The following is an 18233-nucleotide window of genomic DNA, read 5'->3' as shown; positions in this document are numbered from 1 at the left end:
TCAGCTACTTATCACACGCACGGTTGTTGTAAAAAATTAACACATTACTGGGCATCTATATGAGAACACCACTCCTCTAAGCTCCATGTGTGGTAGTAAAAAACAAACGGGTTACAGCCACGCCTGATGACTAATGGTGGACATTGGTTCATTGCTTGAGATGTTACAGGGAACTAAAGGTCTGTCGAACTTTATCCTGCAACAAAAACAGAAATTAATACCCAATAGAGACTGCCAATTTGGAAGCATCCTGGACTCTTTCAAGGATTAATCCTACTGTCATTTAATAAATAAAAAAAAAACGTTAAGCATTTTTAAAATGCATTTGAAAATATTTCATAATGAGTTAGTGAACAGGAGTCGTCATTTTCTTTAAAATCTATGGAAAGATTAATTGGCTCCAGTCTCAAAAACACACAAATACATACTGTGACATATGAAATTTAATTTGAAGAAAAAGGGATTGGCTTTTCTCCTTTAGGAGAATAGTCGTTTTTCACTTTAAAACCACTTTTAAGTATATTGTGGACCATAATTCAGCGTTGTAGCGGTAATCGAAAATGTGCATGGTCCTTGGAATACTTTATTGCTACATTGGAAAGAAGGCAAACTATATTGCCTATGTCATACTGCAAACATCCACTGCCCAGTAATTCATACAGTCTGTTTTGCACATACTAACAAAATGTCACAAACTGCAGAGAATACAAAAAAAGGTTGTTATGCAAGACAATTTACTCCTCCCTCACAAGCTCCCATTACAAATTATATTAGTTGAGCGATATCCAAGGCCTGAATCAACACGTTTTTTGAAAACTTTAGTAATGTACAAACATATTGCAACAATATACCAATAATGCAGTCCTTGTGTGCCTGGGATAGTAGAGGAGCTATTTCTCAATTAAATCCAGCTCAAGTTAGAAGGGAATCATTTGAAATACAAAGAAGGAACATGGGTATTTTCTTTTTTAAGAGAAAACATAGCTGTGGACATTTTATAAATAGGAATTCACAAGGCCAGCTTCCACCATAGTTTCAGCTACATGAAACTGCACATCCACTAGGTTTTCTACAAGTGCAACAAATGAAGATGTTATTTTGAACGTCATGAAGGACATTCTTTCACGAAAGGTAAAACAAATCTGCCACAACATACTCTGCAGGAATGCAACTAGGGCCAATTCAAGAAAAAAAACAAAATAGATAAGGGATAAAAAACTTGTACTGTATCTGCACCATTCTGGGATGGACAGGGACATTTTTACTCAAATAAAAGAAACGAAAAAAACAGTTGAGGTCCCATAATTGCAATCAATCTGGCATCCAATACTCTTCAACGAATAAGAACAAGTTTAAAGTCTGATCTTCTGCATCTCAGAAAGAGGGTCTGCAAGTGGTGTGGTTACAACTGTCCAGACACTTTCTGGAAAGGCAGCTTTTACAAATTAGTTGGTCTTTCTCTTTTTGACTGTTGGTCTGTCAAACACATCTCGAACTCCAGCTGCCTTGTGCTTGAAGAACTTTGTGTTCTGTGCACTCTCCTGCCCCCAAGCAGAGTCAAAGGATGTTGTGTCCTGATCAACCAGATGAGTATATTTTGTTCGGCCGGAGCGTCCAAAATTCTTGACCTAAGAAGAAAAATAAAAAAAGATCAGGAAAGCCAACTTTCTAGAAAAGTCCAAATATCAACTTCACCCAAAAAGAAGTTGAAGTACGTCACTCGGCAGAACTTTTAAATCTTAGTAACATGCCTCCAAATGTTTTGGGACAGAGACCAAAATATTAAAATACTCCATTTACGTTGACTAAAGACAATATGAAGAGAAACCGGGAAAGATGGGCCTAGACACAGATGTGCAGACTGGATCTCAATATCTTCAGCTTCATACAAAAATCAGATGTTAGCAACCCAAATGAAGATCAACATCATGTTGTGTGAATCATATGCAGCGCAAAACATCTGCTAGTGCCACTGCAGCAGAATGCATACTAAAGAGTTTCACTGGTCCTTGATTTCAACAAAAAAGAAGCTGCGCCCATGTAAGAATGGACGACTCAAAAGACCAGTTTACATAACTTGCCTGTGTGGCGCCTTAACGGGAAATTAAATTTAGCTTCTCAATTTTGCACAAATGTGAATTACATCAGTATAGAGGAAGAGAGCAATACAGTTCCCATCGTACTTTTAAATTAACCCATCTAAAAGACTTAAAAAGGCACTTCTGTTGTAAGAAGAAATAAACATCAGATGCTTTGGGAGATCACATTAACTACACTACTTCAAACCTCCTGACGTGCAGCACATTAACAGTGACATATGGTTTTCAAGCAGACTTAAAAACTGATTCATCATTGTTGGTGATACTGGGGATCAAGTTAATGGTTCCACCAAAATAAAGACTAGAATTAAACATTTGATGAATGTATTTTCCATACAATAGCAATGAAAACGTAACAGTTCATGCAAAGGTACACCACATAAAACTCACATGTGAATATGAAGAAAAAGAAAAATGATTAATTCAAATTTACCTGCATGACTTTAGGTAGGATGGTCTTGTTAAAATGGTCCTCCAAAGTCGGAGCACTGAAATCACGCTTATAAACATCCTCATCTTCATCCTAAGAAGTAACAGATCACAATTGGAAATTACCTTCATACGGCGTACCAAAAATAAATATAGGTGAAACCCAAACTGCATTCATTCGCACAACATATACTACCATATAGTCACTCAGAGGTCACACACAATATCCCAAAAAAGGAGGAAGGCATTTTCAATGAACCAAGATATAGAGCCTGTTTTTGGGGGAGGAAAGCCCTCAAAAAACAACTGCCACAAAAATAAATTCTCCCGCCAATGTTGTACTACAACAGCATTTCACCCAAACAAGAGCCCAGCCAAAGTAAAGTCCTCATTTGAGGGCCTAAACCAAGCCTCAGTTAATCTCCTGAGGTTAGTCGTGGTTATGCAACAATAGGGATTTTCTGGGAGGGAAACAGTGGAACAGAGAGGCTGTGCAGCGACTGGATTTTAAAAGTACCTAGGGGTTGCCGTTTTCCTGGCGGGAACAGAGAAAATCATTAAAAATGCAGCAACATTTTAGTTTTATCTTTGAAATGTGGGGGGAAAAGTGCAGTGCAAAAATGTTAAGAGGTTTTTCAGCACCAACATGAGATTTGCTCTACCAAGATCATCATCTCAACTGTCAGGTACAGGTAGAGTAGTAAAACACCTCCAAAAACTTTTTTTAACCAAACGTTTTGCATTTCTTGAAGTGATGGTCTATTTTTGTGGTTCTACCTATTTGTAGTTTGTGGTTGAACGTGTGTGTGAAACCAATAAGTGAACTACAAAAGCTATACATTTCAGAAAAGTAGCCAAAATTCGGAATTCAACATGGTCACTCATTTGTGTAGATCACAAACAGTTTGTCCAAAAAAACTACTTGTTGAAATAAAATAATGTAATTATGGAAGAAAAATACCACAACATTACAATCTTTAATCTTCAATTTTTTATCCCAGTTGCCGATTTACAAAACCTCCGTCACACCCTTCAGGTCTCAGGGACAGACAGTCTTTGTTAGAAATATTTGAATACCAGAGCCAGCAATTTATAATTAATTTTCGTTTTGGATTGGCTATGCATCAATTCATATGGTAAAATCTAATGAAAGAAAAATTAGGATGAAGGAAATCTATGCAGTTTAAGTGTTCCCAAGATATTGACTTAAGGAAAGAGGGTAATTTGTGCAATTCCTAAATTTTGAGTTATCCAGAACATCAAGATTTAGGTGGCATTTTGCAAAATGTTCTCCATTTTGCACAGTGGTTTGCCTTTAGAAGCAAAATGTGAAGAGATATTCAATTGATAACATATGTTCTACACATATGTTCTACTCGTGATATAAAAAACAGTACCCCATATGTGAGGCTGGGCCTATAGTCTGCATCAACGTATACCCCAAAATGCAGCGTGGAGACATCAAGATTTTGCTGTGCAAACTGACCCATTCCTGTGATGAGGGGAGTGGCGGTACTTTGGACCGGGTTTGGCTGTCTCCCAGAGAAACATACCAAACCCAAAGATTTCTTAAAAACTAGGCTCCAAGGAGTTTAGGGTGGTGTGTCATGAGTAGATCCAACAATGGTTTCCTAGAAAGAATTCCCTACAAACATCAGAATTTGACTAAAGTCACATATTTACCTAATATTTCTGTGATGGAAAGTTCCCACATTGCTTTGCCCTAGACTACATATAGATAGACCGGTTCATACTAACACACTACTACACAGGCACTTTATAGAAACTCTACACTCCGCATATACAGGTTGCCCAAAATCGAAACTGTAGCACGTTTTTTCATGAATGGGGGCATTTCCTTGCTTGACAGAGGCGTTGCGAACACTAATTCCTGACCTAAGAGGCAAGTTCCAGGCTAACACCTAGCTGCACCCGCTCCGCGGGTGCCGCGTCGCACGGGAGTGCGCAGACCATCTTAAAACCGGCAACAGGAGCAGGAAGGCGGAGGAAGGGTGAGTGGCTCGGCGGGGCTGCGAGCGTGCGGGGACTCCAGTGACCAGGAGTCCCTGCGAGACCACGGAGACAGCATCCGGTCCGCTCTCCCCGCTGGCCCGCCCCCCGCCTTCCTTGAGAGTCATAAGGCGACTCCTTCTATCACCTGTGGGGCATTTCCTTGCTTGACAGAGGCGTTGCGAACACTCATTCCTGACCTAAGAGGCAAGTTCCAGGCTAACACCTAGCCGCACCCGCTCCGCGGGTGCCGCGTCGCACGGGAGTGCGCAGACCATCTTAAAACCGGCAACAGGAGCAGGAAGGCGGAGGAAGGGTGAGTGGCTCGGCGGGGCTGCGAGCGTGCGGGGACTCCAGTGACCAGGAGTCCCTGCGAGACCACGGAGACAGCATCCGGTCCGCTCTCCCCGCTGGCCCGCCCCCCGCCTTCCTTGAGAGTCATAAGGCGACTCCTTCTATCACCTGTGGGGCATTTCCTTGCTTGACAGAGGCGTTGCGAACACTCATTCCTGACCTAAGAGGCAAGTTCCAGGCTAACACCTAGCCGCACCCGCTCCGCGGTTGCCGCGTCGCACGGGAGTGCGCAGACCATCTTAATACCAGCAACAGGAGCAGGAAGGCGGAGGAAGGGTGAGTGGCTCGGCGGGGCTGCGAGCGTGCGGGGACTCCAGTGACCAGGAGTCCCTGCGAGACCACGGAGACAGCATCCGGTCCGCTCTCCCCGCTGGCCCGCCCCCCGCCTTCCTTGAGAGTCATAAGGCGACTCCTTCTATCACCTGTGGGGCATTTCCTTGCTTGACAGAGGCGTTGCGAACACTCATTCCTGACCTAAGAGGCAAGTTCCAGGCTAACACCTAGCCGCACCCGCTCCGCGGGTGCCGCGTCGCACGGGAGTGCGCAGACCATCTTAATACCGGCAACAGGAGCAGGAAGGCGGAGGAAGGGTGAGTGGCTCGGCGGGGCTGCGAGCGTGCGGGGACTTCAGTGACCAGGAGTCCCTGCAAGACCACGGAGACAGCATCCGGTCCGCTCTCCCCGCTGGCCTGCCCCCCGCCTTTCACGTCCCCTATATAACACCTTTTGACTCCCGCAGCGCGGGACGCAGCTCGGGGCGAAGACCGGGCTAAGAGCGGGCCGTTTGAGGCCGTTCGAGGTCTGAGAGGACTGGACTGGACTGGGCCACCCTCTTTCGCCATTTTTTGTCGCTCCCTACTACGCCCAATTGTAGATAATCTGTCTCTATTACTATTCCACTCTGTCTCCTAGATTTGCGAACACTCTTCTGTTCTAAAGATATGAGTACCAGGGTAACACGGAGTAAGGCTTCCAAGGGTGGTCCGCAGATTAGCGGCCCTATGGACGACTTTATTACCCGTACAAATATAGCTATCGACCAAGAAATATCTAAACTCCAAACCCGGGTCTCTTTAGAACTAGTAGCTGCTAGAAGACTGTCCCAAGTCATTGCACTCTCAAAAAAATCTTCCCTAGGCCACATAGCTGCTTCGGTTACTCCGGAGCGTCCTGCCATTCCCCATTGTGTAGTTACACAGGCTGATGTCCATCAGACCCCGATCCGTTCCATCTCCCCTAAGCCGGCAGAGCATCCCCCTAACGCAGATGAAGCTAATATACCCGCTGCTTCTCGCGTTCAGAATTCTATTCCTAATCCACTACCCCTGGCATCCCTGAACACCATTGTTGGTAAACTACCCAAAAGAAAGCGCCGCTCTCGTTCTGCCTACTCCCGTAAGAAGGCGAAAATTGCGGTTGCACAACAATTGTCATTGTCAAGTGTACCACCATCTAACGCAATAGTTGAGCAAACCCAAAAGACGCAGCCACTAAAAGAGGGAGGGAGAGAGGGGTTTGCTGCTGCTTCTCCTACAACCACCTTTAAGGATGAGGGGTTACAGGCAGAGGGGTTGGGTAAGAATGATAAGGAGTTCATAGACTTGGTTTGGGAAACCTTAAAAAAGCTCCTTTCCCCCCTTGACCTGAGACTCTCACGGATAGAAAACAACTTGCTCGAGATGGAAAAGAGCATTATTGCCCTGGCCACTCTCGGCTTGAGAAGTCTCGAAAACCAGGGCCTTCCTGCAGCCGATCCAATACCGTTAGCCCCCATTCCTCAAGTTCAGCAACTCCCCCTCCCAGTACCAGCCTCTACACGGCCGGTTCCCAAACCGAGGACCGTGGCTGTGGATCAAATTCCCGCTTCCACCAAACCTAAGGCTCCTCAACGGTCTTCCACACGGCCAACAGAAAACTTTAATCTTGGCATGCACCCTAAACCCAACCCCAGTGAGGCCCAGGACCCTCCTGTAAGGGATAATTTTAGAGGGGGGTATATTGATCTTCCTCCAGAGGCCAATGATTATGTGGTTGTGCTGACGGGTGTCCCCCAGATCGGCATTGGCCAACACGAGAATCATTGGTCGCTGAAAAACAAGATAATGTATTGGCTCAACGTAAACAGACCAATCCCTAATGGCCGGAGAAGCAGAGTCCTGATGGTTCGAAGAACTTCCTGGGTGGGTCCAACAAAGAAAACCAGTCCTGGGGACTGTATAGTGGTGACCTTTGAGGATCCACATACGGCACAGCACATCTGCTCCTGGCCTAGTAATAAAGGGTCTTCTGATATACCTAGGCCACTGTCCTTTTTCTACCCACCCCGTCCCAGGCCCAGGCACACCCAGATGGATGACTGGACACTGGTACAACACCATCCATGGAAGAGCCATTCCAACAATTATAATCAATTTCCCCAACATTGGAATGGCCTGCCAACCTCAAATAGATTTGGTGGACTGGAGGAGGTGGATTGACTCTCTAGGCAACCTGCTCAACATCAACTGGGAAATGTATTATCACCATCACCACTAGGGCTAATGGAACCTCTAACCTCTGACCCCCCAGTAGGCCCAGTAGGGATCTCAAATAGTTTGGTTATTGACGGGGGGCTGTGGGTTCCAAACACTTTAGACCCTCAAGGATTGGAAGACCGGTTGGATCCACCCTGTATGATTTCCCGACCACAGACCCAAACTGTTGTAGCAGAGAGGAAGCTGACCGGGGCAGTTATGGCTCCTAACCACCAGCGGGATGAGCCACCCTTAAGGATGTCTAGAGGGGTTGTGACTAACTCCTGTTCACTTACTCATCCATCCAACCAGTTTACCCCGGGTGTGCCGTCGATAAAGATCCTAAGCTGGAACGTGGCAGGGCTTGCCCGCAATTTTGATAATCCTGAATGGATTGCTTTTCTAGAACCCTACAACATCTGCCTCCTACAGGAAACTTGGTGCCAAGATCCCAGACACAGAGTAGGTTTTTCAACCTACTTTGTTCCAGCTGTCCAACAACATGGTTCCAAAGGTCGCCCGTCTGGCGGACTTCTCATTTGGGTCAGCATTGCGCTAGGTTTGAGTGTTACCCAAAGGTCCACTAAATCTCCTGATCTCCAGTGGATAACAATACATCGCAAAGGAGAAAGGAATTTAGAAGTATTCAACATCTATTTGAGGGGTGCTAGTGGTGGGGCATCACGTCTAACCTCAACAGGCCTAAGCAGCGACCTAGCTACCTGTAATATTGACTCCTATGTACTTCTTGCAGGCGACTTTAATTGCTGCTTTGAGCCCTTGGCCAGGGAAGACATTTTGAACACTTTTGAGGAAGACTCAAGGAGAGGTATCCCTATCCTGACCCTAGATTCGATCCCTAAATGGACACAAAGCGCGATCGAAATTAATGCCCTTTGCCTGGAACATAAACTGAGACCAGCAAATGGTCGCTCTAAATCGGATTCTATGGGCGCCCATACATACAACAGGACGGGCCACTCCTCCAGAATCGACTTCATCATGCTCAATTTTAATCCCTGGCCTTTTCACCAAGACATGGAGGTTATAGTGTCTTGCGACAGTGACCACAATCCCCTCTCCCTAACCATAAATTCTCCTTGGCAGGATGGGAAGCCAGCCATGTCTGAACATAAGTGGAAAACATCCCACGAAATCGTCCCTTCAAACTGTGGCAGGCGCCTAAAGTGGGCAAAAGTATCAGCGGACGAAGCAAGGATGGCTCAAGCCGGCTCCATCTTGTTAGGGGTAGAACCTAGGCTTGACGCCCTGAGCCCCACCAGCAAAAAGTCCTTACCATTATTTACAGAGACCATAGTGACTTTGAGTGACTTGTTTATTATTCCCCAACCGAGTACCAGGGTGGGTTCGAAAGGTGCTCACAGGGCTAGAGATAAGTGGTACTCCGCCAAATGTCGAGCTGCGAAGGGGGAACTCATTTCTGAAGTAAAGAACAAAGATCCAGTTAGAATAAGATCTACGAGGAAACTCTACAAAAAAATTGTGGCAGAGGCAAAGGAGGCTTACGATCTAAACTTTTGGCAGGAGCTAGTAGAGGCGAGTACTAGGAAAGACGCCAAAGGGTTTGGGGATCTGCTAAGAGCCAGGGATAAGCCTCTAGATCAACAGATAACATGCAATATCCCTGGTGATGTCTGGCTTGCCCACTTCTCCAAGTTATACTCTGCTCCTCTGGGGGCATCTCATCCAAATCTGGCTCCTTTGCTCAACCCTATAGTTGACCTTCCATGTAATGACGGTCTATTTACTAGTCAGGAAGTAGAAAGGGCAATTAAGTGCATTGTACCTAATAAGGCTGCAGGCCCTGATGGGATCCCGGGCGATTTGCTTAAGACCTATCCAGCACTGTGGAGTAGATTAATCGCTTCCCTCCTAAATGAGGTCTTGTTGGGTGGCTCTTTCCCTGATTCTTGGAGGGGTGCTGAAGTCGTCCCTATTTATAAGAAAGGCTGTAGGGACGATCCAGCAAATGATCGCCCTATTAGTTTGCTGGACTCAACTCAAAAGGTTGCGGGCAAAGTGGTATTGGGCAGGATCCTGCAGTGGGCAGAAGAAAATCGGATTTTGTCAGATTTTCAAGCTGGCTTTAGAACGGGGACAGGTACCATAGAGCAGACATTTCGCCTTCTAATGATTTATTGGAAAGTGGTGGTACTGGGAGGGGGCAGTTTGTACTTAGTCTTTATAGACCTGCGAACAGCCTTCGACCTGGTCCCACGAGCACTACTATGGAATGTCCTCAATGGGTTAGGTTTACCGCCATATCTGTTGGCCTTGCTCATAAAATTCCATGATAGCAATTTTGCCCAAATTAGATGGGGCACCCAGGGGGAAAAAACATCTCGTATCCCGGTAAATAGGGGCGTCCGCCAGGGATGTGTGCTTGCCCCCACTCTGTTCTCTCTCTACGTTAACGGAGTGGTGGAGCACCTCCTTCAACACCCATCGGATGCACCCTCCCTGGCAGGAAAGAAAATCCCGACGCTCCTATTTGCGGATGATACCCTCCTAATTTCTAAATCACCAGTGGGCATTCAAAAATTGCTTTCTAGTTTCAAGGCCTTCTGCGACACCAAGGGTCTGGCTATAAACATAGGTAAGACCAAATTTCTTGTCCTTAACCCTCCCAAGAAATTTGCTGCTCCCCCCGTTCTAGACTCTGTCCCTCTCGAAAGAGTAAAAGAATTCGACTACTTGGGCATACGTCTTTGCGACTCTATGAGCTGGAAGGCACACCATCAAAAGGTGTTTCTGGCTCATAAGAGGGTAGCAGGAGCCCTGCTCAAAGAACAGCGTGCCTCATCCTTAAAACCTATTGGGGCACTCCTAGACATCTACAGGGCAAGGGTTGTGAGCGCAGCATTATACGGCGCAGAACTGTGGGGTATACAGAGAGTTGACACCTTGGCCTCCCTCGATAACAATTTTCACAAAGATCTTTTGAGGCTACCCCACAGCACCCCCACAATCCCCCTTTTGCTAGATGCGGGCTCCCGCCCAATATGTGAGCAAGCCAGATTACGCCCCCTTTTATTATGGTCCAGAATATGGAACGTCCCTGAACTCCGCAGCTATGCAGATGCCCTAAATGATCTTCTGTCCCTTCCGGGTTGCTATAAGGTTACCTGGCTTAGGGAGGTCAAGTGCCTTCTTTATAAACTGGGTCTAGGCGATGCCTGGGACAACAAATCAGCACCTTCAAAACAAATTTTAAAGAAGGCCTATTGGTCATGGGTGGACAACGAGAGAATGTGCAACTCAAATCATTGTAAGTCTGTCGCCCAGTTTCTGCTAGTCAAAGAGCTCCCTTATAGGGAACCCTATTTGGATTTAATCCATAACTCAAGCGACAGATCACTGTACATCAAATTTAGGGTGGGGGTACTCCCCTTAGGCCAGTTTACCTCCACCTGGAAACCACCCTTGCAAACTGTACCATACTGTCCTTTCTGTGACTTGAGGGTCGAGTCTGTTGCGCACTTGCTGTTCGAGTGCAACGCTTATGCATTGCCTAGAAGGATGTGGATGAAGCCCCTATGCAGGAGCCTGGGAACGAGATCACACTTGGAAGCCCTACGCATATTGCGCACAGATGCAAGACCCTTTTTTGCCTGCTGTATGGCAAAATTTTTAGGTTGGGCTTGGCGTATAAGAACTGCAAAAAAGTTGTTGATTCAGTAATATGTTCTTTTCCTGTTTTGCCCTTTCTCAAACCAATGATTGTTTTTTAATTCTACATGCTGATTATGTCGGTCATTGTACTGAGCGTCTTAAAGTATGCTTTTTTAACTGATGTAATGTGTCGCTTTTATGATATGTTTTTATATCGAAATAAAGCTTATTTACTTACATGAATGAAAAGAAAACCAAAATCTAATTACGCTTCTACCTATTTTTTGCCTCAGACTAATGATTAACACATTCTGCCTAAAACAAATCTTTTAATCTGCAATGAAAAACAGAAAAGGCCACTTCTACAATACACTGTGTATTTTTTTTTTAGATGATCCAGCACAAACCTACACAGTCAATCATTGACGTATGGAGATGAAATGTGGTCTAGTGGTTGAGTTGCAGAAATTGGAACCATAAGAACTGGTGCAAACCATCACCTCCCTTTGCCCTTATTTGTAAATGTGTGTAGTGTAAAAATGTAAATGTGTGCAGTTTACTTTTCTATTCAACACAAGCAGGTACTGATCTATATACACTTGCTGTGACCATGGACTAAATGTTAATATGTGCAGCATTCCTAATAGATAGGATTCATTCACAAATAAAGTCACTAATTACAAATAAAAACGACAAAACGAAGGCCTACTGTCCACATCACACACTTGCTAATTGGAGCCTAGCTGTTTGAAACACCATCAATCTCCACAGCTCTAATACGTTTCAATTTGCCCTAAAGCATAATCAAGCCACTGACTGAAGGCATTTGGCCAGTTATAAGAAACCTCCCGATATGCCATACCATGAAAAAGGCTCCTCTGTGGTAGTACTTCTGCAGGAACTTGTATTTGCCTTTCAAAGCCTTGTTGGTGATGACCTTGCCATTGGCTCGCAGCTCAGCCCGACGCTCCTCCTCGGTCATATTCCTCATGCGCTCAATTTCAGCCTTCTCTTTCTCAATCCTGTCAAGAAAGAGTGTGGTCCATATCAGTTTGGAATACTAAAAATAGGACAGCGAGGATGAATTAGGAGCTGAGGGAAATAATTAGCTTAAAGTAAATAACTATTGGAAGCACTAGATTAGCTTCATGAATGGCTCAGAGTACAGTTTAATAAGACTTCCACAACACCTCAGTGTAACAAGATGTTTAAAGTACAGGACCACTGCAACTACGTTTTCCCTTAGATTTTCGCTGTCAGTTGTATGTGGCACATCCAAAAAACATCTTAAGTAATCAGTTACAATTTCATACCAAAATAGTTCTCATAAATTGGAAAGGAATTTTTTCAATAGTAAATCATGTGCTCAGCAGGGCATCTATAATACAAAATAGGATTGCTGAGGGTTCCAATGCTTCACCTGCAACAGCAGCGTAAGGCTGCCAAGAAATGCAACATTTACTTAAGTGTCAAGAGGCAAGCATTAGATTATGATTCCATGTCATCAGGGGCGCAATTTCCTAGTCTTTGCCTTTCCCTTCGCTAACTAATGCAGTTTGGGTATGCTAGGCTAAGTACATTTCAACTTGTAAGAAATGGAAAATGGTGTCCATGATAACAGGAGTATACACAATCAAGGTAATTGAACACAGGAAATTCTATATTTCACAGTCATTCTTAATGGTTTCTTCATGTACGTTGCCTTCTACTCTCATTGTGACAAAGATGGCAAATAGAATTTCCTATCATATCTTGTAAGCGAGTTTTAGATGTCATAGAAAACAATGAAGACTTTAGTAAAAAGTGTTACAAGATAACGGCTTACGCTTCTCTCTCCTCACGATCTCGTTTGATACGTTTCAACTCTCTGACTTTCCATGCTTCGTACTCCTCCTCATCATTCTCATCATCTGTGTTCAAGGCATCGAGCGCAGCCAACGAGCGTTTGTTCTCTTCAATCTCCTTTTTAGTTTCTTCTTCTACTATCTATAAGGAGCAGTCATTAACAAGATTAAAAAGGGACAAATATTCATCACAATTCGTTCGTCAGGAGAGAAGGAATAAAAGTGCGTACTACAGGCAATTTCTCCGTTTTGATAATTTTATTGAACATTCTTGCAAGGAGTTATTTTACATTAGTATTGCGCAGAGTGTCAGCGTGGTCTAAGATTTCTAACTTTATAAGGTGTTTTTACTCTGTACCTGCTCCCTGTGATTTTAATGATCTTATGTTTTAGCTATGGTCAGTACAAGGTTCAAAAGTTGGTGCAAGAACCATTAAATTAAATTGCACCCATTTTATTACTATCTAGTCCTGAACAGTGCATTCAGACAATACAGGCGAGTTGCGTGTTTATATATTATTCTGCATTGGCGCCCACCATTCCTCTGTAACGAGGTGATGGATGGAATGCCTGAATTAATCTCAGTCATTGGCAATCGCTCAGAGCCGCACCCCAATCCATCATTTTCCATCCACCATGCCACCTCAGTTTGGACCCGGCCATATGCAAATAAGTGAGGATGGCTGCCTACTGGAGATTTGGCCACAGGACAGGTCCTGCGCTGCGGGAAGTTGGCTTTACGTATGGTAATAAAATATTACTATATGTCACTAAAAAAACAAACTAGAAATTCCCTGTAAAACCCAAACAGAAAAGTAACGTTAAAGTTAGGGAAATAGGTCATAGACAACATAACGCTTTGAACTAAAAAAAAACACAGAAAGCACAAGAAATATTTAGCAGAGCCAACTATAACTTGCGCTCCTGCCATGCCCTGCTTATGACCTGACATATTACATCACTCATGACATGTTCTATGACATCATAGACATATGCAGTTTAAGAGGTATGTGATGTCATAGAACATGTGAGTGATGTAATATTTGAAATCACTCGCAGTGCATGGCAGGGGCGCAAGTTATAGTTAGCTCTGCTAACAATAACTGGTGAATTTCAGCTTTTTTTTTTTTATTCTTTTTTTTTTGGACAAAACGTTAATGTTGTCACTGACATATTCACCTAACTAGAACATTAATGCAGAAAGTTTTTTGCTTGAAGGACAATGGCTGATCATGAGCTCATATCTCAGAGTCGGGCCTGGCTTTGCAAGCAGAGGGCATCCTGCCCTCACCAATGATGTCCTCCACCTCTTATGATGGCAAACTTTTTAGATGTTAATTGTTATAAAGAGATCCAGGAGAAACGGGAATTCTTGAGAATACTGTGTAATATCTTTTCATTAAATGTATGCTCTCCATATTGTGTTGCCCTAATAATGGTGAGAATTTGCCATTATTATTTTGCATATATTCTAAACTAATTTGGCTTTTAAAAATACTTTACTAATCCTACTAGTCAAGATATCTTATGTGTGCCAATTCCTGGGAAAGGATGAGGGGACATCCCCGCCCCCCCCCCCCCCTAAAAAATACATGTCTGTGGCAGGTTAGTCTGCTCCGAATGTGGAACCCTTCTATGCATGTCTGGGAGAGGTTCATGGAAGGCCGGTCTATTTTCCAAGCTTTGAACGGTAAGGGGGTTTACATGCACTGCCAGGGGAAAAAGGAAGTTTACAGGTGCGCCCACCTTGGTATTACAACAAATGCACTGTTTAGTTGACTTATAATGCCGCCTCCTTTAACTTATGACCCTTTTGCCTCATCTTAGACTTACAGTGATGTCATGGATGAACTGGAGCGTACCAACAAAGGCATTTCTTTGATACTACTGTGACGTCATTTCTATCAGCTGGAATACCCTGCGAGGAGAGTTTTTGGCAACAAAACAACCGGATGCATATTAACGTCTTTGTGTTTTCTGAGATGATTCTGATGCTTGTTCAGCTAGGTGCCTTCTCTTTTCAATTCAGTCACCTTTGGCTAGTCAGCCTTAATGTATAGAAAACCGTTTTCAAATGTACATGAAAAGACGCGGAGCGTCCTTGGAGGAAGGCACTTTGCTCAGGTCTGGTAGCTTTGTTAACAGGACACCGCAAGTTTAACTTTGGACCACTTCTTTGGCACCAGTTCACCTATAGGTGATGGGTGTTTAAAACTATTTGGACCATGACTATTTTTGGCAGACTTAGCACTGGGAATCAAACCCCCTAAAATACTCCTCTTTGCACCAAGGGTTGCTGGGAAATTGAACAAAAGGCAGACTTATTCACACAATTGCAATGAGCTGGGTACGATATGTGGCTAGAGGATAGGCAGTACAACTATGGATTTGCCACACCTGACATCCTGTTCACCATCTGACTGTACTAAATGCAATTTTACCAAATATTTAGATTTGTTTTAGCCCAAACATTAATAAAAAAAAAAAAAAGAATACAAAGTTAATGAAAATGCTGCACATGAAATGCAATACAACTACTGACTACCGAAGTTAATTGGTCGCCCTTGCCCTGATGATTCAGGCTGCACTCGAGCATTAAAGAGGTGGAATATTTTTGCCAGATGGTGCTCGTATACGTAGACCAGTGTCAGCTTTGAACAAAAGCCTCACTTATTTAAATGCAATTTCAGGATTGAATTATATGATTTTAGACATGCACATGCTTTATTCACCAGTTTATGCAAATGCAAGTTAACGTTACCGTTATTTCAGCGCACCAAGAGGTAACCATAGGTTTAGAACAATAACCTATTATGTATCTCTAAAAGAATTGATGTTTTGCATCACATACGGTCTGCTACTGAATGATTTACTTGAGTGCGCAATATCATTTGTTGAGAAGTGCTTACAGATGCAGGACAGCAAGTACGCATTAGAGCCCTTGAAGACGTACATAGGTATCTTTCCAGGCGATTGAAAGATTGTACATGTTCCCCGCAAATTATTTTTATTCTTGGAGGCAGAAAGGACAAGTGCTAATATAATTGCATGCCCATGCTTCTGCGCACCACAAACCATTCATTTGAGGAATATAAGTTTTTAATAGCAACTGTTACATTTTAAATGCTCATTCTTAAAGCAGTCTCACCTTTTTATACAGCTTTGTTATCTCTTTTGGATAATTGACTCAAACATAACATAATCATAGCCACAAATTTGGACTATAAAATGAATAAGCCACATAGTTTGCCTTACCTTGCTCATAAATTGATAAACCTGCAAAATGTTGTCATGTACTATTCCATAATTTTAGGACGTCTGATCAAAGCACAATGTATCATACTATTTGGCACCTTTATTACAAAGAAAAGGAACTGACAAAGCTACATAGAATTACAAAAACATAGTTTTTGACTGTAGCTAAACAGGTTCCCGACTCCACAGGCAGATTATTCTTCGAGTTCCTGGTTATTAGAATGGGCCCCGACTATACTACACTACAAAACGGCTTAAAGCCTTATCACAGCAGATAAGGCTTACATTTCATAAATGCAAATTAAACTATTTGGGAGTCTTCGCTCTGCCGAGAAATCAGATTTATTGATTCTAGTTACTGGGTCATACAGTATGCACATTCCAAACATATACCACCTCCTCCTGTAAGTCTTGACTTCTCCAAGAAGCTACCATTGAACAATAAAGTTCACAAAGAGAATATCTAGGTTATACAATTGGAATACTCAAGAATTTGAGACGCTAAGTTTAAACAACATTATCCACCAACAACCCTTGAGAAACAAGCATTTGCAACGCAATAGGTCTCGCATTAGGTGTGAGCTATTGGTATTGAAAATGACAATTTTTATAAATATGTGTTGGCTTTGAAAATATATAAATTAATAGCATTGTTATTCACAAAGCCAATAGCTTACACTTTCCGAATGCGACTCATATTGGCTATGGCAATGCTTGTTGGTAGCAAGCAAGGACAGTGCTGTGGTTGGGCTGAGTGATGTGGTGGTGTCCCAAGAGTGATGTGGTGGTGTCCCCGAGTGATGGGGTGGTGTCCCCGAGTGATGGGGTGGTGTCCCCGAGTGATGGGGTGGTGTCCCCGAGTGATGGGGTGGTGTCCCCGAGTGATGGGGTGGTGTCCCCGAGTGATGTAATGGTGTTGTGAGGCGTGCAGCAGTGTGAGGCGTGCAGCAGTGTGAGGCGTGCAGCAGTGTGAGGCGTACAGCAGTGTGTGGCGTGCAGCAGTGTGTGGCGTGCAGCAGTGTGTGGCGTGGGTGGTGTCCCTGAGTGATGTAATGGTGTTGTGTGGCGTGCAGCAGTGTGAGGCGTGCAGCAGTGTGAGGCGTGCAGCAGTGTGAGGCGTGCAGCAGTGTGAGGCGTGCAGCAGTGTGAGGCGTGCAGCAGTGTGAGGCGGGCAGCAGTGTGAGGCGGGCAGCAGTGTGTCGGGCAGCAGTGTGCAGCGTGCAGCAGTGTGAGGCGTGCAGCATGCAGCAGTGTGAGTAATGCAGCAGTGTGAGTAATGCAGCAGTGTGAGGCGTGCAGCAGTGTGCGGCGTGGAGCAGTGTGCGGCGCGCAGCAGTGTGCGGCGCGCAGCAGTGTGCGGCGCGCAGCAGTGTGCGGCGCGCAGCAGTGTGCGGCGCGCAGCAGTGTGCGGCGCGCAGCAGTGTGCGGCGCGCAGCAGTGTGCGGTGTGCAGCAGTGTGTGGCGTGCAGCAGTGTGAGGCGTGCAGCAGTGTGAGGCACAGTCCAAGAAGAGAGACCTCTCACCGCAGACACTTCCCAGAGTGTGAGAAGGGGCTGTAAACACAGCTGATAGTTAGCAGCCAAGGGCCAGCCAATGAGAGCAGCGGGGAGGGGGGGGGGGAGGGGCTTCAGGACAGAGAACTGACCCATACCTGGGATGCCAAGGGGACAGAACTAGTGCTATTGAAGCATGCCAACTGCACAGAGTGTATGCTGTGCCCTCTACAAATACACATGTGGATGAACACTGACGAGCAGAGAGCACCAGAACGAGATTGTGATTGGTGAACATCTTTGAGAGATGTCTCATTTAAAGCGATGCTGTCCATCGATCACCGGGTGACCTTTGGAGAGCACGGGGTTATCCCTGCGTCTCCTCGATATGGCAGGAAACCTACGGAGAGCTGGCAAGATGGCTCAGCAAGTTAATGCTTGCCACTGTGCTAACCCACATGGGATCAACAAATTAAGCTTGCTGCTTATATTTATACGGTCTTTATAACACAATCCAGGGCTGCTTTACAGAGATGCAGGCAACTTCAATGAAGCACATAACAACATAAGGTGCTGCTCTGAGTGGTGCAGCCAGTGCAGTGG

The 18233-nt window shown here is 44.6% G+C and overlaps 1 protein-coding gene across 1 annotated transcript in view; it reads right to left on the bottom strand.

The window, feature by feature from the left end:
* Nucleotides 1-425: 425 nt before the first annotated feature.
* MFAP1 (microfibril associated protein 1) overlaps nucleotides 426-18233 on the bottom strand; it is a 55931-nt gene continuing 38123 nt past the window's right edge. Inside the window, exons 6-9 of the mRNA XM_086958184.1 lie at nucleotides 12864-13024; nucleotides 11901-12060; nucleotides 2533-2622; nucleotides 426-1628 (exon numbers count right to left, since the gene is read on the bottom strand). Coding sequence (XP_086814310.1) covers nucleotides 1446-1628; nucleotides 2533-2622; nucleotides 11901-12060; nucleotides 12864-13024 — 594 coding nt within the window. The 3' untranslated portion in view covers nucleotides 426-1445. The remainder of the gene's footprint in view (nucleotides 1629-2532; nucleotides 2623-11900; nucleotides 12061-12863; nucleotides 13025-18233) is intronic.

This window comes from Lissotriton vulgaris, chromosome 2_1, assembly GCF_964263255.1.
Source record: "Lissotriton vulgaris chromosome 2_1, aLisVul1.2, whole genome shotgun sequence".
Taxonomy (NCBI): domain Eukaryota; kingdom Metazoa; phylum Chordata; class Amphibia; order Caudata; family Salamandridae; genus Lissotriton; species Lissotriton vulgaris.
This window is presented reverse-complemented; position numbering and strand designations above follow the sequence as displayed.